Raw genomic sequence first — 20,206 nt, 5'->3', positions numbered from 1 at the left:
TCTGCCTTAGGTCTAAAATCAACAGTTTTCCACCCTCTGCCCCCATGGCTGGATGACTGACAAGTACTTCCCTGAAAAGAACTTTTGTATATGGACAACATTGATATAAGGATGATTAATGCTCCCAGCTTCCCACAAAGGGAAGGCAGAAGCACGTGCCACATGGCTAAGATACTGTTATTATCCTTGGAAGACATTTCCTGTGGGCCAGAGAGAAAGAAAAGATAAAGTACATTTATTTTAGCACAAGATGACAAGCAAATGTCCTACATGCAAGAAGCAATATGTTTTTAAAAATATGTTGTATTGGAGAAATCAGAGCATTTTCATTATCTCTTATCTACAAAAAATGTGCCAGAGTGCATTAAGATCTGTGATTAATTCATTTTGATTGCTCTTATAACATCATTTAGTATTTTTGTAGCTAAGATGCATATTGATTCCACTTCAGCTCCATATTGTTCATGAACACATACAGGATCACCAGTCATTTCATGGAGAGAAGAATATGCTTAACATTTGCTGTCTCATGTTTACACCTGTAAATAAATAGACTAAGCCAAATTTGGACTGGAGTTGTGCAGAAGTGCTGTTTGACATGAGTTGTTTGGGTTAAATCCATTCTTCTTGGCAGGATAATGATACCTTATAAAATGTCCCATCACTGGTGAGAGTGGATGACCCAGGGGTGCTGGTTTTTGAGAAAGATGTGGCCCTCTGATGCTCCAGGAGTCAGCAAATGTCATAACTATGCTGACTTATTAAGGCTTTGACCCTGAGACTGCAAAAATGCGTTATCTCATTCCTTCCTCCTCTAGAAGGCTACCCATGGAAAAAAAATAGTAGAAACCAAACAACAGAACCTTGCAGGTGACAAAAGTGGGATGTGAAATTTCAGGAAACTAAGGTTTGTTTGGAGAAAGGAGGACTAAAAATTGTCTATAATAGGAAGTAGTAATTTATTCTTGTGTGATCTTAGCCACTTCCTAATGTTCTACGGGTGCAGAGTCAGACTACTCATATTAGCATCTGTATAGTAGTTTACTGTAGGAGACATGAACAGTGCCAAAGCAACTCATGTTCCCACCCTCATTCTTAAATACAGATTTGCCAGTGGTATCTTCTGTGTTTCCACTAGACGGCTGTTTATTTGTGCGTCTCAGTCTCTCAGTCGCCACATCTATGTGCAATGCTTAATTAATTATCAATTACTTTCAATTATGTAGTGCTACTACTTATAAAAGGTACATGGTTGAAAGTGATAGAGTTGGGCGAATCTAACAGCCTATTATTCTTCAGATGACTGACATCATCTACCTGAATTTGTGCAAAGCATTTAAAACTGTCCTGCACAACATTCTTATCTCTAAACTGGGGAGGCATGGATTAGACAGATGGACACTCAGTGGATAAGGAATTGGCTACATGGCCACACTCAAAGTGTTGAAGTAAACAGCTCAATGTCCAAGTGGAGACCAGTGACAAGTGGTGCTCCTCAGGGGGTCAGTGTTGGGACCAGCACTTTTTAATACCTTTGCTGGCAACATGGACAATGGGATTGAGTGCCCCCTCAGCATGTTCACCAACACCAAGCTATGTGGTTTGGTCGACACACTGGAGCAAAGGGATACAATCCAGAGGGACCTTTACATGCTTGAGAGGTGAGTCTCTGAGCACCTCATGAAGTTCAACAAGGCCAAGTGCAAGATCCTGCACCTGGGTAGAGACAAGGACAAATACGTCCTGGACTGAGAATGGATTGAGAGCAGCCCTGAGGAGAAAGACTTTGGGGTGTTAGTTGATGAGAATCTCAACATGAGCTGGTAATGGGCTCTCCACCCATGGAGGCAGTCAAAACACACAGTCATGAACAATGTATTCCAGCTGATCCTGCTCTGAGCAAAGGGTTGGACTAGGCAATCTCTAGATGTGCCTTCCAACGTTGGCAATTCAATGAGTCTGCCTCTGGCACTTCATACTCCTTTTCCCTTCCCTGTCCCAGACATTATGTGGAAGTCACAGAATCACAGAATCACAAAATATACCTAGCTGGAAGGGATCCACAGGGATCATCGAGTCCAACTCCTGGCCCTGCACGGGACCATCCCCAAGAGTCACACCATATGCCCAAGAGTATCATCCAAACGCTTCTTGAACTCTGTCAGGCTTGGTGCTGTGACCACTTCCCTGGGGAGCCTGTTCCAGTGCCCAACCACCCTCTGGGAGAAGAACCTTTTTCTAGTGTCCAACCTAAACCTCCCCTGACACAACTTCAGGCCGTTTCCTCGGGTCTTGTCACTGGTCACCACAGAGAAGTGATCAGTGCCTGCCCCTCCTCTTCCCCTCACAAGGAAGTTGTAACTGCAATAAGGTCATCCCTCAGCCTCCTCTTCTCCAGGCCAAACAAACCAAGTGACCTCAGCTGCTTGACTGTCTCTAAGTCTACAGAGTCTTCCCAGGACCAGCTGAACATCAGGGCATCCTTCTTCTCTCCCCGAAAGAAGATCATTTGCATTCAGAAGGCCTGAATCAAAAAATTGCTTATTTAGGAAAGCACTTACCAATTTGTTTGGCTTTGAGCAGGCTTTTGAGTCATTGAAATATTTGGGAACTGAGAAGAATTAACTATATTTAAGTTATTGGACTTCTGAGAAAAGTTAGACTTAAGTAAGTTCTTTCCTCATGTGGAGCTTTAAAATGTTCTTGGTTCGGTATGTTGATCTTCTGACTGTGCCTGGGTTCTCATGACATGTGTGTTTATTGTGAGGGTTTGGATCAAGTGCTACACTTGACATTTATCTGTGACTCCCTTACAAGCAGCTGCAACTACTACACCTAACTTGACAGGCTGAGTTGTAGATAATTGTTCTTGCAGCATCTGTAATGGCTTCTAATTCATCTGTGGCTTCACATAGTTTGGTTGATCAAATGCATTGGTTTGAGGAACTGATGTCATAGAAAGCCACCAAGCCACCACCACAGCACAACTCATGTTTCTATTTCTGTTCTCCAAATCTGGAATTTGCTATCTCTGTGGGCTCTCTAAAATTTTGCTCTGATATTTCCATCACTTACCATGAAGTGGTCATCTGTCGTGCTTTCTCTGTGAGGAGAAAAGTCCCGGACACCAAGACCCCAGCCTAACCCATACCTCAGTCTCTGGGGGATTTCTTCTGCTTCTGCATAGTGCTAGATGGGAATCCCCCTGGATAGGGACTCTTAAGCCTCGCTCCTGAGGCCTGGTGTTGCTTCCAGCAGAAAGGAGATTCTGCCTGGAGAAGAAGTGGGTAGCAATAAGAAGCTTAAGTCCTTGGATCAGTGGCTGGGGCACTTTATGACCATGGAGCTGAGCTGTCAAGACTACATCTGTGTTTTATATCAAATAGTATCAGAGAATATGCAGAAGTAATTCAAGAGGAGTCACCAAAATTTCTGGACTTGTCCCTCACAGCCAGGTTTCCCAGATATTTGCTTGATAGAAGAGGCTTCACCTTCATAGGTGCTTTTGCCTGGAGTTGCCTAACTGCAACACTTAGAAAGGGCTTTGGTTTATGTGATGTTTTTAGTCTGTGCTTCTCTAGATCTGTATTTCATTTGTAGTACTCAAAAAAAAAAAATGCTTCTTGCTTAAAGGCATTTCTGACCACAGCACCAAGTAAATTTTTCAGGTAATGCTATTATTTCTTCAATTCTAGAGGCCTTCACCAGGCAGAGATGCCTTAGTAAGACATTTGTTACAAACCTATCATAACAATGTAGTCTCTGTCCCAAAGAACTTGCAGCTATAGTTAACGGTGGTGGCAGGTGACACCATGACCCATGTCCTGAGCTGGCTGCATGTATAGCAGCTCTGGTCCAGAAGCCTTTGGCTAATACTGTGCTGAAACCATTGGACCCTGCTGCATGCAAGCAGAGTGCCAGAATGCTGTGCTCAAGCTGACACTTACCATATGCTCCAGATTCTGATCAGCCTGTGGTATGAGCAGGGATGACAGAAGGTCTCTGTGCACCACCCACAGACACATGTCCTCAGGCTCCAGGTCTGAAAGGGTGGTGCAGACCCATCACTTCAGGCTTGTCAGTAATTTAATCAAAACAATTAAGAGTGCTCATGTATAACTGATAGAGTATCATGGCCTAAGTAAAACAGACAAACCAAGGCAGTGCTTGCTTCTGCAACAGGCAGGCACAGGGACGTTAAGGGTTTGACCCTGCAATTTGATAAGGAGACAGGTCCTAATCAGAGAAAACAGATATTTGTGTACTTAGCATGTAAGTAGTTTGGTCGAAAGAAAATTCGATTTTGATGTGTTGTTATGAAATTGCTCCTTATTTCTCCAGGCTTTAATCATCTCATCATCAGTAACAAAGAAAGTATGATACTCATCAAAGACTGTATTCTCAGGCTTGAGTGTATGTATAGTAATTTAGGGTTACCTAATTGATTGGCTGTTGCAGTTATGGATAAATTATCTGCTTTTGCAATACAGCAAGCAGTTTTACTGCTTTTCTGAGTCACCATGACACCCCCAAATTAATAATATTAGCACTTTCCAAAAGGGCTGAAGTATAGATTCCCTTTTGACAAGGCAGCTTGTGGACTTTTTTTTCCTAATTATTTTACTCTTGTAGCTACATGGGCTGAACCTGCAGTTACAAAGATGAAACTCATGAGGCTGGATATTGCCTTTCTGCAGACTTGGGCAGAACACTCTGATTCTACTGCAATACTCAGATGTCAGCACTGAGGTTAAATTTCAGAGTTACCTACCCTGTAAACTTGGCTAAGAGAGAGCTGCGTTTCCTGACATACTCTTTTCCTTCTTTTTAAGGACTTAGTACTTTTTCAATAAAAATAAATTTAATTTGTGGCTACATTTCAGCTCCATTGGTTTGATGGTATAAGTGGAGCAATACCAGCTTTGGATTTAGAGCAGTCGTGTGGCTGAGTCTCTCTGTGCAGCTTTCATGTGGTCTGGTGAGACATTCTTAGAATCCCAAAACATTTTTGAAGATCCTAAACTGGAGACATTCACAATTCTTCCCTCCCTTTCTACCATTAATCCTTCATGTTTTAACAAGCACTGAAGTTAATACAGCCTACACTCTTTCCTGTCACACTGGGCCCCCCTCCCTCCTTTCTTTCTCTTGAATAAAGCAATCTGTTCTTTCGCGTCCATACTCTTGTAAATCAAAGGGAAAGATGTCAACACACACCATAACCAAGTATAAACTTCCTTTTTTTAATTAAACAGGATTCTGACATTTGGTTTGAAGAAGTGTTTGTTTGGTTTTATTTATTTTTTTTTAATATGTGAAAGATGTCAACCCTTTTTATTTTATTTTTAGTAGAGACAAATTTTGTATCTTACCACAAATAATCTCTAGCACAAAATCTTTCAGATATTATTTTGTAGTTTAATAGGAAGACAGTTGGAGGGAAGCAGTAATTTTGGCATTTAGAGCTTTTAGAATTAAGAGGTAACCTCTTGGGTAAAGGTTTTGGTACACATAAATCATGTTTTAAGTTCCTTTTCAAATTTAATTTCAAAACCAGCTGTAATTCTGTTGCTATAATCTCTGCTGTTTTCTTGTTACTATTAATTATACTTAGACATTTATATGAAACACAGAAATATCCAGATTCCCAATAGCTGGTGCTAGAAAAAAAGCAAGACTCTTGGAAGGAACACAGCCTCTATTTCAGTGTACAAATCCAGGTACCTCAGTAGCCGGAGCAAAGTCACCCTAAAATTGTCTCTTTCAAGATATCTTGCACCTTTTGTGGTGCAAAAGGATGCTACAGGGCACTAAACTGAACAAACCAGTGTCAGATCTGATACCACTACTTTCCATGATGATTCTCAGTCCATGACCTGGCAGGGGAAAAGGGCTTTATTTAGTAATTCAGTTGCTGTCTTATTTCTAGATGATGATTTTAATCCACGTTTGCAGTTGAAGTATATCATCCATATCTGTTCTGGGAGCAGATATAAGTGTGTGTAGCAATGCAAGAATTAAATGATCTCCTGATGGCTTGGCCAGAAGAAGGTTGGGCAGCTCTCAGAGGGACTATTAGAGCTTAGACTCTTTAAATACTGCTTTTCATGAGCAGGAGTGAAAACAAAAGTTTATAAGTAAATTGCATGTGTACTTTTGTCTTTATTTATTTACTCCTTAGAAGGGCAGGCATCAGAGGTCCAGTCACTGTTCTTCAGGTCCTATGGATGAAGGACTACGAGTTTGGCACCTTTTCATGGTTATAGCTAAGCAGCAGTACCACAGCTTTGTCCCTCTGCTCTCAGTCCCTCTAAGCCAATTCCCTCAAGCATGGAAAAGGATCTGTCCCTTCATCTCAGCTGCAGTTGATTTTGTTGTCCACTGTTGTTTGTGTCAGACTGACCCAGAGCAGCATATCACTGACAGCAGTGCTTTTTCACATGCATTTGCTCAGCCAGAAAATACACCCAGGAGTCTCCTGAGTGCCTGCTGCAATATAACCTGGTTTTCTGGAGCCTAGAAATGCCTGTGAACTCCTCAGATTGCTTCTTCCCACTGACAAAGTATTGTTTTGAGATCCATCTGGTGTCAAGCGTAGGCATATGGCACCAGTATGGCAGCTCTGGCTCTGGGAGCGGTTTCCTGCAGAAGAGGTCTGGCTGAAGGCAGAAGCCTGTTGAGAGTCATTATTGTTTAGCACCCAGGTCTTTGTGAACTTGTTCGACTGGTGGCTGGGCAGAGTGCCATCTTAACGTATGGACATGAGGAGAGACAGCTGAGTCTCCAGGGCCCTACACACATCAGATGTGGGTACTGAGGTTAGGCTTCTCAGTAAGGAGAAGCTAAATGACTGTCTGTTCCGAGCACGTGTACCTGTGGTTGAAGGGATATGCCACTATTAATCCAAATCTGGGTCGTATTAAGCCTCTAAAATAAAAACCAGCTTTGCCAGCCACTTGAAGAGGGCTCAGGGCCTGTTTGGATCAGTGCATCAGTGGGGAGGGAGGAGGGAAGGAAGGGGGAAGCAGAGGCGCTTCCACAGTGCTGCTCCCCACAAGCTGAGACAACCTGACACCAACAAGGCAGGGGACCAGGGGTGCTTCCTTTGTGCCCCTGACTGCAGACCTCCAAGGGCTAGGCAACATTGCTGTTTCTGATGCCAGCCCTCTCTTCGCTGTGACAAGAGCACAGACATTTCATGTTTTGTATCTCAATTATGTGTTCAGTGAGGTTCTTGTAGCAACTGGGAGCAGAAATTTTATCATTCAGGAAGCAGGATTGCTTGTTTTCTAGGCAAAAACCACAGGTTTATCAGTCTGAGCTCTTCCCTTATGCCCTGGGCAGTGCTCCCACCTGGAACTAACTCATGCTGGCTCCCCGGCCCTTGAAGAACTGCCCGTCTCCATAGAGAGGCAGAGCATGCACAGGGGATGAGGCAGCAGCACTAGTGTGGTGGCTCCACTAGGAGTAGAACATCTGGGTGAAAGATTGCAAAGCCAGAAGTACCAGAAGAAGCCCTTAGTAAGGCCACTGAGAAAGCTAAAAAAAAGACAGAGAAAGCAAAATCCAGTAGGCTATATTTGCATAGAGGGAGAAAATATCTGAGCATTAAGCTAAAGTAAATAATGAAATTATTCACTGCACAGCGCAATTCAGAGAAATGCAGATGACCAGACACTGGGGTGTGTCCATTTCTTCTGGGTCCCACCAGCTGGAAGATATAGATGCTCTGTGGCACCCATAAAAAGATAATGCCGGGAATCTCCTATTCTAAATGCTGCTTCTGCCCTCTACAAAAGGTAACTAAGCCCCAACAGTGCATAAAATATCCCTAACTGAAAAGCTGTGAAGCTTTACCATTGTTATTGGAAAGCACTGTGAGATTTCCCTGGAAAGGTGTGGCAGAAGTGCAACAAGGGATATGCTGTTATTTTTAAAACCTCACCATGTGCTGGATCCTCCCCCTTTGAAGTCAGTAGCAAAACTCTCTTTTAGAGGAGCAAGACTACTTGAATGGGCAAACAAGAGGCAGCCTGGAGGCAGAAGAAGCTTATGGGGAATGGTTTCTGCAGCTCTCCTTGAGCACGGAGCTGTTCAGACAGACTGGAGACCTGTCTGTTGCTCTCTCCCATTATGGCTAAGAAATAAATGCTTTTAAAGCTGTTAAATGAATGGGCTTGATCTTACAGCCCTTACTCATCTGAGAACTGCCATTAATTTTAAGAAAATAACCACTATACTAAGTGGTATGGAGTGGACTCCTTAAATTGTTAAATTCTAATATTTGACAGAAGTTTTTCTTTTATAGAAAAATAATACTGAAATAATTAAAAGGATGTGAACATTTCACATTTGAATACTGCAAGCTACTTTGGAGCAATATGTAAAACTAGAAGCAGTGCAGAGGGCTTAACTCCGTGTCACGTCTGTAGGTTATTTTTGAACTTTATGAAAAACACCCTTTAGCAGTTTATATCCTGACCATTCAACTGTATTCTGGTATTCTGATTCAAAAACATGCTAACCATGAAAACAGAATGTTTAAAAATACACTGTCCACTTGGCTTCTTTGCCCTGCTTCAGAGTCTCCCAGGTTTGTTTGGGACAAACTGAGAACTTTGTTGTGGAATGACTGAATTGGGGTTTCTTAAAATACATGTGGAGCCTTGTAGCTGCTGTGGAGTGTACACAGTGGTGGAGCTGTACTATTTTAAAATCATCTGGCTATTTCACTTCATGTAAGAATATCTGTCAGTTTAGCTATAAGGAATGATAGGGGTTGATTAAAACAACTCACAAAGCCATTAAACAAAGAGATAAAATGTAGAACATGTGCTGTAAGGCCGTTTTAATTATAATGTGGGGGGCATCTGTGGAACTGGATGGCAGCTGCAGTGTAGCTGAGTTTTAAACTGCTCTTAGCAGTACCCACATCTTGTTCCTTACAGGTGGGTTTTCTTTTCTGTAGAGCTAGGTCCTTTGGAAATGGTGTTTGGAAGCTACCTCTTGTTGCTGCGACTGACCATAGTGTAATTACTATGCTCAAGTGCTTAGGTAGATATGGACTAAAACAGGCATTTTTGTACACTAATCATCTAATCATTAGATGCTAGACTAACATCAGAGAAATACATGAAAAAGCTTTAGTCAACAAGCGAAGGTATCACAGATGTCAAGTGAAGGGCCACAAGAATGTAGAGAGACTGGGGAATCAGAAAGGCAATTGCAGCTTTTTTCATTGTCTCGATGATCTTACTAGGTCCAAAAAACAGTACTAAATATACTACTGTGTGCTATAAATGTGTCTATTAAGTTAATTTAGCATTTAATCTGGCTTTAAACAATAGATATCAGGCAGCCAGTAAAAAGTATTCAAACTTCATATTTTGCTTTATTCTTATTAATCTAGTTATAGACATCAGGAATTAGCATAATTAATTCTAGCCCTATCAGAAGGGATTTCAAGTCTCTGGTAAGTTCAAATCAGTCTCTAGCCACTAGAAATCAGAATGAGGAGCAGTAAGGAAAGGAGACAACACATCTGCCTGTGTCAAGGTTTTCGCAACTCCATCCACTTCTGCAAGAAACAGGTCCATTACCTAGGTAGACATTGGGTCTAGTTCAGTTTGGCAACTCTGATGTTCCCAATTCAACAAAGTTTACTTAAATGTCTGCCATGCTTTTTATGCAACTGAAATCTGGTAATTTAGTTAACCCGTTGTCATTTAGTAAAGTGTGTTCCCACATAGGAACACCAACACTTCAAAATATTCAGTCATTAAAATATAAAAAAAAATTGTTAGCAAAACTCATTGGAAACAGTCAGAAAATGAATTTTTAAGAATGCAAAAATTAACAGTGAGTTTAACTTTCTGACTGTAATTGCCACAGCAGTTCAAGCCTTCCTCTGCAGCTAGTAAACAGCACTAAAACTACTATTTAAAAAATGACATTTGCTTTTGTTTGCAAACTCTCTTTATTAGTATGTGAATTCTCAGGAAATTGTATGAATGCTGTAACATTTGCTTTCCAATTTGCATAGAACAAAGACATAGTATACAGTACCAATTATATAAAAATGGGAAATAATTCCTTAGGAAGAGAATGGAAGACTTGAAGGAGTTACAGCTTGTTGCTCTCAGTTGTAGCTTGTTGGCACATGAAGGTTCTGAGGATTGTTCCCTTGAAGACTTCAGCTATTGTATGTTATTTTAAAGACACTGAAAAGCAGTAGTTGGGATAGATACCAATCTTCATACTGGCTTGTGGGGCACTCTACCAGGTAGCCAGGGCAACCATGATACCAGTCTGGTTCCTCAGCATCCCCAGCTAAAGAAAATGTACAAAGACAACTCAGATGTCATTAAAATGAGGAAAAACTGAGTTCTGTTTGGACAGTATAGAGAAAAGTGTGGTTCCCTTTGCTATTAAAAGAGCACCTCGGTGGCAGAGAAATCAGTCGTGGATCCAACAATGAGAGGCAGCTTGTCAGCTGATACTCTCAGGACAGCACACCTTGAGGTGCACTGTGGAAGGTCTCTCACAGACTCATCTCATTACCTGAGAGCTCAAAGTTAGAGGAGCAATAGGGGTAGAGCTCTCCCTGATGGGATATCATGGGCGAGGATGTCAACCTCTGTCCAGCGGGTATCTGGTTACTTGGAGTTCTCACTTCTGTATGAAATTAAGCACTTTCCCATCACTGTCATGGAGAGATTACCTCAGGTTTTTAGCACCATGCTTAGACTCACCCTTTGGTGTATATTTTCCCGAGGACCAGTAGAATAACACAGTTTAGGGTCAAAGTCAGCTCTTTGCATGTGTCCTGTTGGCTTTAGTAGAATTACTGATGTGCAAGGAGTATGAATAGAGTTCATACAGCGATTCCTAAACCACAAAATGCTAATTACCATATGATTCCCCAGGGAGAGCATTGAAGATAACTGATCATGTAACCCCTCTCTTCTCTACCTCTTTTACTCCAGTCCTCTGTGATGTCAGTCTGTTTTGCCCGCTTTCACCCAAACCTTGTCGTCGGTGGAACATATTCTGGCCAAATTGTCCTGTGGGATAATCGCAGTCACAGGCGCACTCCAGTTCAGAGAACTCCCCTATCTGCTGCTGCTCACACGGTAAGGACAAAAATCACTCCTCCTTTCCTTGGAGGAAATGGTGAGCAACGAAATGGAACTGTATAGTTGTGTCTACAATGCTGGTTGCCACACAGATGAAAACCTAAGTGTGGCCCTTGAAAGGAAAGAAATAGGTAAGAGAGATGTACAACCACCTCCTGTAAGTACTTAACCATCACACTTCGTACAGGCAAGTCAGGAGATTATTCTCCTTTCCAGGGAAAAAGCAGGATTGAGTACAACACTTGAGTGAGGCACCTTTGTGCCAGCTCAGTGGAACTGTAACTCTTGCTCTCCATTGCCTGTAAAGACAGGTCATTATAGAGACTGTGTGTCTGTCAGTCCAGCATGGCAGGCAATTTGAATCATTTGTTGTTGTCTTGGTGTACACAAGTTTCTCCTTTGAACCAGATTAGGCACCTATGGTGATCTCAGTGGAGTCCTGTAAGTCACACTGTACCCTTTAAAAGAGTGTGGCAGTTTGCTTCTGTTTTCTAATAGAGGAATACATAAATGCTTGCCATGGTCTCCTACTCTAGACAGGGCCATAGGGCAGAGCTTGTGCACTGGGGGGAGTTTGTTTCCATAGAATGATGTGGGAGAGCATTTTGCTGACACACACTGGTACCTGCGGATAGTGATGGTGGAAATGGGCTCTAATGATATCTGGGAGATATACAGGCAGAGCAGTAACAAAAAATGCCTGAAAAGGAAGAGTTTCTCTGTGATACAAGGATGATGTCTGTGGTAGGAGACTATTGTGCTGGAGGAAGAGACGAGCCTGGATTGCCTGCCAAAGTGTCCTCACTCTGCTACTGCATTGACCTTCAGTCAATTCTGCACAAAGATGTTGTGCATTCTTGAGTTGTCCTCCAGAGTTTAGGCTTAGGCAGACTCTTCAGAATAGCTGGAAAGTGGAGTAGCTCATCTTGGAAGCGGGCTTAGGGCAATTTCTTACTGGAAAGTGCAAAGGAGGAGAAAAATATAAAGTATCATATGAGAGTACAGAAAAATGCAAATTTTCAGAAACATAAGGAACTGAACTACATAAAGCACTCTAAGAGATAATAGTATTGTTCTAGCAGAATGAAGGATCGGACAACATGATGGTACTTTTGCACCTCCAGCTTTCACAATTCTGTGATTCTAATCTTTGGAATTTGCAGATCAAAGTTCAGCTTTTTTTTGACTGTGACAATGTAATCCCTGGAGTTAAAAGACAGCTCTAGAAGCCATGCCACGTAAATTGATGCAAAAGGTTCAGTGTGGGGCCAGTGTTATGATGGCCAGTCTCTTATATTACAAAATGACAGGTATGCACAGATACACTTAGTGGGCCAGGCATTACAAATATTGTTCCCTAAATTTCCACTATCATGAATGTTGATGTAATTATCTAATGATCTGTGCCATAGGTTGCAACTTCAACATTGCTTTTCATTTCCCTAATGTTTTGCTCATTTTGTCGCCAATAATGTTGTTCAATCTGCATGAAAAGAAACAGTCTCTCCTGGAAGTGCAATTTAGAGATGTAGCAGACCAGAAAACCAGTAGCAAAAAGCTGACTATCACTGAAAATTGAACAACTGGGACTCGAAATCTAGTGGAAAAGAAAAGATTAATGGGAAGTAATTTGTTTACACTCAAAAATCACTTAAGGCAAAATTGTACCTCCTGGAATTATATATTAAAGTAGTTTTATTATTGCAATAAGACAATATATGCTGTTTTGCTTTTGACAAATATAAATAAATTACTTTCGGTTGTGGATGGGCACTTTATGTGCTGTCATGGATTGGTATAAATAAGTGTTTAAGCAGTCTTAACATGACGAAGCATGATGTTTTTCAGGAGTGATCAGATTTTACAATAAAAGAGTGCTTACTTTATGTATATAAATAGGAATTACTTGCATAAACTGCAAATGAGATCTTGGTTGCAAAAGGCTGGCTTGAATCCTAGCTGCTGAGAAAAAAAAAAGAATTAAATTAAGACAACTCTACCGTAATGATCTTAATTTATGTACTGCTATATGTGAGTTGAATAGTCATTTTTAATTTGAACTCATGCCATAGGAGAAAAAAGGGGTTTTCTCTTTTCTTTCTCTTGCTTTGTTTATTTGAAACAATCGTGTTGTTTTCACTGACTTAAACCTTCCTGAAATTTAGTCTCACTGATTACTGCCTGGATTCACCAGGAAAGAGGATTCTACCCGCAGCTTACTCACTAATTTCCTTTCACACCCACCACACATCTGTACTTGGAACAACAGGAAATTTTAATTACGACAAAACCCTTTTGCATGATGATTTCATTTCCAAAATAAATAAAAGCAAGCTGGCAGCAACCCTTTGAAAGGAAGGAGCCTGTTTAGACTTTCTGTTGCATACAGTTGATTGTCTTATTCATCTGCTTTCCTTACATCTTTTCATTTCTGCCATGAGTTTTATTGTGCATGAAATTGATGGCTGGTAGCCCTGATTAAAGCCAGACCTGACACACTGAGGTGCTGCTGGAAAGACACAGCTTACTGTCTTCCTCCCTGCTAAATATCCTAGATAGTCCACTACTTGCTTTGTCTTCCTCCCACCCACTCTGTCACTGTCTGTTTGGACTACTGGAGTTCAAATGCCCATGAAAAAATAGGCCTATGCTTATTCACACATCAGTATGTAGCAATCATGTTTAGCACTGGGGTCATTACCTTAACACTAAGCAGCAAAAAGGTCCATTATATGAGGGTAATAGTGTGAAGCACCTGTGAGGGACCAATTGGGGTCCATTTGATGATCTGGGAGAAACCAGGTGCCTGAAAATCTTGAGAGAAAGAAAAAAATCAGCATCAGAATGGACCTTGTGACTTACTGGTGTGTACAGGTGAACTCCAAGCACAAGGTACCATTGCAGCAGTAATTGCTTGGTCCCTCTCAGTGTGTGCACAAACAATGTTCACGCAGGTGCTGCCCTTTTTGCACTTAGAGAGGGGACATTTATTGAGCACTTAGGTATCAAACCTGAAACAAGATTTATGCCTTTTCCCACTGACTGGGTAAGTGACCTGCAGCTGGATCTTGAAGTAGTCTGACGTAAGTGGTAGTTCCGCCATTCCTTTCAGCAGGAGCAAATGCTACATTTCTAACTCTGCATGGAGTTGGCTTAGAAGCTCCATAGGGATCTCTTGTAAGTTGGTCCTAATTTTCTTTAAATAAGGAAAGTATTAGAGAAAAGTGTTTTTTCTTTCTGGAAACGCAGGTCTTCTACTTATTGGCAAAAGCAGCAGAGAAATTAAATTTTTTCTTTGCTTGACTTTTGTATATGTTTAACCCTTAATTCAGCAGTATCACTTGTACAGGTCAAAGGAAATTAAATCTTGTTGTTCAGACTGACTGATTTTTCACTCTGGAGTTTGCTGAACTTGACCCATCCCTCATATGTTACCATCAGATTTCAGATGAAACTAGGCTCAAAATGTTACCAGGTTCCTTGGAAAAGTAATAGGCCAAGTTTCATTATGCATACTACGTGGAATTCAGTCTCCATGGAATGACTGTGTTATGTCGAGCTAGGTGTAACACCCTAAATTTAGTCACTCCCCATTTATTATAAGAGAATCAAAAAGGTGTATTGGCCAATGCTGAAGAACGCTGATGGGGTGGTTCATGTTCTTCAGCCAGAGTGCATTTGCAAATATTTATCATGCAAGCCAAATTCTGACAGAGTTCAAGTTTTATGCAGCTGTTTTCTTGAATAAAGATTTCATTTTGATTCCGTTTGGACAATTTGCCTCTTTCTGCTGGTTATTTTCAGTGTCAAAAGCCATCAGCAGAATGATAAAGTCCCTGTGGGTGAAATCTCATCCACATAATTCAGCATTACTCAGCTGGGTTGTTTTATTATGAGGAAAATGAAACTTAGAAAACATTTCCACCTCCATAACATACTTCTTAAAATTTAAACTTAAAAAACCTAAGCAAAACAATTCCTTTCTAGCAAAAGCTGAGTTGTATTTTCCAGGCATTGTGTGACTACTTAATTGTTCTTTAAAATAACACATGAGACATTAGAAATTTGTCTGTGAAAATGTGAGATGGCTCTCTGATTTCCAGTATCAATGTGTTTTCAGCATCCTGTGTATTGCGTGAATGTAGTTGGGACACAGAATGCGCACAATCTCATTACTGTCTCTACGGATGGCAAAATGTGCTCCTGGAGCCTGGACATGCTCTCAACTCCACAGGTGGGTTTGTTTTCATCTCTACAGGGGAAAAAAGTGCCTTCAGTAGAGCAGGATACCTGTGTAGCGGAACACAGCTCCTAAAAGTCAAAACCTCACATCCTATACAAACTAAAACCAATGGATGCACTTGAAAGAGTACAGCTTGCTTCCAGCAGTCTCTGCTAAGAGCCAAACCCATTTCCTTTACCACAAATCATGTAATTACTGTAATACATTAATACATAGGTCAGTTTCAAGTGAAAATGAAATAGTCCATTTTAAAGCATGATAATTACAGAAGTCGCCTGTGGTATAAATTGCACTATTCTGCAGCATTGTTTAACAAATATGGACTAGATTGCACTGTTGCTGAACACACCCTAGGCACTACAGGTTTCCAAGGCACACAGTCAGAAAGCTTACAGAGGCAGCTTACATGGCTGCCTGCCTTCAGTAGCCAAAGGAACAAACAGTGCAATTCAAAAGTTTTAGAACTAATCTCCTCTCTCTGGAATGTTTGCTACCTTTGCCTTTTCTTCGCCTCCTCTCCTTTGTACCTGAAATAAAAGGAAACATAGGAAAATTGCCCAAACCACTAGTGATTATAATAATGGAAACTAAACAAAGAATCCGATGCTGAAAAAGGTGTACAGAAAGCATGTTTAAAGTGTTATCTCCTGGAGTAGTACATTTTCTATTCTAACACATCATTCATTTTTTATACATAATTTCTTAGGAAAGAAAATTAATATCATTTTTACTAAGCATCATGGGATCTGATCATGTTTCAAAATGCTGCATAGAAACTCCCCTTACTGCTTCCATTACCCACCCATTAATCATGCATTATTGTGCAATTACTATCAAATTATTTGCTTTTCAGTGTTGACACAAGAGGTGGGACTTCTCTATCCTAACCTCAGCCATCTAAAAGTTAAGTCTATGTCAACTCCAAGTTTCCTTTACATTTAACAGAGAGAGTGGCTGGTACTTCTGGAGAATGACTAACCCCTCCAAGTGTGAGATGCCATTTCAGATACCCACCCTGGGATACAGAACCATCCAATCCTAAGGTGGAAGGGGCTTCTGGAAGTTATCCCATCTACTCCCCTACTCAAAGTGAGGCCAGCTTCCAAAGGTCAACCAGGTTGCTCATGTTGCCCAAGGCAGCAGTGTGGGTCTGGTAGTTGTGCTGCCCTGGGACTACGAAATACCAATATTCTTCTGCAATAGAAGTGGAGGCACCTAAAATGGTCCAGACATCTATGCTCAGGCATCCAAACCCCTTCCCTTATTTCTCATATAAACATCAAGAAGATAAATTCCACCCTTATGTATTCATTTACTGGAATTCTAAATTCTGAAGCACAGATCTTTGAACATCTGAGTTCCGGTACCTCATCACTCAGATGGAATTTCCCTGCTCCAAAACAGGCTCTCAACAAGGATGGGAACACACCCCGTATTACACTGAAGTTTGGCATATGGCTCACGGTGATCTAGAAAAAAAAGGGACAGGGCTTGATGTTAAGCTACATGCCACAGTTTTAAATTGGGAGGAGTAAAGTGTTGCTGATGTGTGTCAGTCTGAAACTTTCCAAAGACACAGATCCAGAGCACTTGAGTACAGCCATGGTGTGGGCGCTGGGAGGAGAGAGTCCACCACAGTCTATGGCTGTGTCTCCACAGCGACACTAAATGATGATCTCATCCCAGAAGATTTTCACAAAAATATATGGTCTGTCTCCCATATTCACTGAATTTTCTCTCTCTCTTTCTCTCTCTCACTCAGATATTCACAGAAATATGGAGTGTTCTCCCCATACATTTTCCATGTTTTCCTTTATAATAGAATCAAATGTTATTTCAAAGAAAAGTATAAACCAAGCAAAACTATTTCTCTATGGATTTGCATCGCTCTCCTCTCGCAGGGACACTCACTTTCTTTAGTTACAGCAAAACACCCTTCTGAGAAAAACCCTACAGGCTTTGGCCATAGAAGAATAGCAGCTTAGATACTTTAAACATAGAAAACAAACCCACTTAAACAGCTAAAAATGAAAATGGTGAAATCATTCAGCCCTTTTGTGGATTCTTGGGTTACACAATTTAGGCTGAAAAACCAAAAAGTTGTGCAAAGTCTGCTCAAAGTGTTCGCATCTTGCAATGGCCACAAACTGTTCATGGTGATTGTATTTGCAATAGTAAAAAAGGGCATGCTGATTCACTTTGAAATATAGCTACCAAATGAAAGAAGAAAACATTTCTGCTGGTTTGTAGCTTGATGGTGGAGTCTAGAGGGAGTGTTTCTGGTTACCTCAGAAAATCCCTGAAAAGTAACGCTTAGAATGGTGGTAGTGACAGAACCCCAACTTTTTAATTTTGTCCTGCAAAGGGACAAATTACACAGTGCAATAAATGCCTCAGATGCACACAATATTACATGTGCTTCCTAACAATTGATTTCCAAAATGTTTGTAAATAGAAGGGTATTGCATGATTTATTAGAGCCTGGGGCTGGCAAGTGTAACCATTAAGGTATTACCTTCAGTTTCTGCACCATCAGATTTTAAATTCTCACCTGTCATAGCTGCCTGATTTAAAATGATGCAGGAAAGACCAGTGCCTTCATGCCAGTCTCAAATGTATGACAGATAGCGTTGGGGATGGCAAGAGCATCCTAGTGACATTGCATCTTCTCACAATATCCCAAGTAGAAACCAAAATCCCGTGACTGGGTCAAATGATTTCATCTTCCTCTCCTGCTACCCTGTGCAACGTTTAGAAATTAATTAGGAAAAAAACCCAAAACCAAACCAGACTAACAAATAACAAACAGAAGAATAACAAAAATCTGTCTTGGTAGGAGAGCATGGAGCTTGTGTACAATAAGTCCAAACCAGTGGCGGTTACAGGAATGGCTTTTCCAACCGGAGACGTCAATAACTTTGTTGTTGGCAGCGAAGAGGGAACAGTCTACACAGCTTGTCGTCATGGAAGGTGAGGTTCAGCATTTTTTACTGATATAACATTGCATACCTGTGTTGGCAAGAGGTAGCCAAGTGTGTGTGGAGAGTGGGGACAGGAGCTGCCTGACTCTGAGCATCTGTGCTACAGCCTGTTATACTGGGGTAGTTGCCCCAGGCTCCCTGTGATGTTGGTGGGGAGCAATGACTACTCTTAGGTTGACTTCCTTTACCTTTTTCAGACATCTGCCTGAAGAGAAGATGACTGGGACCTCAGAAATGCCTCTTTCTCACCCATGAGATGAGATGGAGGCTTATACAGCTAGCAGAGATGTAGGTATCTATTATCTGGGCAGGTCAAATGAGGCCCTAGGAGATAGTTTTGTTGCAGGGTAATCAGGCCTCAACCACTCATAAGAGATGGTAATCTGCTTTATTTTTTACCATTCTTAGCTCCATCTTCAAACTCCACAAGCATAAATCAGAGAAAAGCCACCATGAGCACATGTGCACATGAGAAACAGAGAACGCAGTTTCCCATGCGTGGCCATCTGGTTCCGGGTATTCCTACGCAGCAGTTCAGGCTGCATCTGTGCCGTGAGGGTAGAGACTGAGCCCTGCTGGCCCCCCCTCTCAGGGGGCAGTTCGGACATGCCCACCCTCTCCAGGAGAGAGACAGGGGTTTTGTTGTTCAGCCAGCAGCCACCCACACCATTGTCCCTCAGTCTGGCCTGCTGCCTGGTCTCTTTGCTAGCACAGATGTAGCCGTAGTGGGCCACACAGGTTTGAGAGCTCTGCTTAATTCATTCCCAGGATCCTGTGCTCTCTCACACACGGGGGTCATATCCTTTCCACACATAACCTAGGCTGCAGTTTAATACTGCAAGTTCCTTGTTTTGCACCCTGCAAATCTATGGGATGCTAATGTGCTCTGATAGCTTCCAGTAGTAGTTCCATCCTCTGGGATGCTTTTGTAAACAACAAACTTTTTCCACTGATAGAGTTCATGCCCACACTTCAGTAGTTTGCAATATTTGCTGAATTCAGATTTTATCATATTCAGAGTTTCCGTTGACCAAAGAGACATTGATACACTGGTTAAAGATTGTAAGGCTTCTATTAGACAACCCTAATGTTTTCTAAATACTGTTTTGAGTTATTCTGTTCAATATTTTTTTATTTTCAAATATTTCTATTTTAGCCTGACCAACGACAGTATTGCAAAATTGTGTCTATTTAGGTATATACTGATGGGCTGTGTGGCTGCTGATGGTTTGAATTAATCTTAGGCTGCTAAGACAAATGAAGCATGCCCAAGGGTATTTCTCACTTCTGATTTTTCAGACATTCCTGGTTTGTTCCTCACAAGAGGGAGAAGGTGGCAGATCCTCATGTTAGCACACCCTTTTAGCAAACGTTCTGCTGACCATTGACAAAAGTTTTTCTGCTCCTGTCTGTCTTTCCTGGAGCTTTTTGCTACCAGCCCCATTTTTCCTCCAGTGCAGCTCTCAGTACACTGTACTCACACTGGCACAGCGCTGACAGCCTCATCAGGGCTGTGGCTATTTTTAATGTATTTTCTTTCACTCGCAGTTTTTCTATAATCTAACTAAAAGGGTAATTTTATGATTCCCTTTTCTGTGTACACTGTGAGACAGCACTGACAACTGAGCTGGCATCATTTGCTTCCAGGAAGAAAAAAACTGTGCACATTCTGTCTTACACAGTGTTGTATTTTTCCTTCCTAATAGGTATTCTAGCCTCAGGCTGATGAAATGCATTTCTCCCCTTGTTAAAAGTATTAACTGTATGATACCTGATCACAGGACCTGTTCCTTCAATTACTGTGAAAAAACATTTGCTTCCTAGTGACTTGATTGACTGCTGTGAAA

At 41.4% G+C, this 20,206-nt stretch overlaps 1 protein-coding gene across 10 annotated transcripts in view; it reads left to right on the top strand.

The window, feature by feature from the left end:
- Positions 1-20,206, top strand: part of DYNC1I1 (dynein cytoplasmic 1 intermediate chain 1) — a 185,875-nt gene that overhangs the window by 126,611 nt on the left and 39,058 nt on the right. For all 10 annotated transcript variants that reach the window (XM_032710370.1, XM_032710423.1, XM_032710362.1 and 7 more), the window contains exons 11-13: positions 10,986-11,132; positions 15,256-15,369; positions 18,215-18,348. In XM_032710370.1, coding sequence (XP_032566261.1) covers positions 10,986-11,132; positions 15,256-15,369; positions 18,215-18,348 — 395 coding nt within the window. The remainder of the gene's footprint in view (positions 1-10,985; positions 11,133-15,255; positions 15,370-18,214; positions 18,349-20,206) is intronic.

This window comes from Chiroxiphia lanceolata, chromosome 1 (genome assembly GCF_009829145.1).
Source record: "Chiroxiphia lanceolata isolate bChiLan1 chromosome 1, bChiLan1.pri, whole genome shotgun sequence".
NCBI lineage: Eukaryota > Metazoa > Chordata > Aves > Passeriformes > Pipridae > Chiroxiphia > Chiroxiphia lanceolata.
The sequence above is the reverse complement of the archived record's forward strand: the minus strand, read 5'-3'. Positions and strand labels throughout refer to the sequence as shown.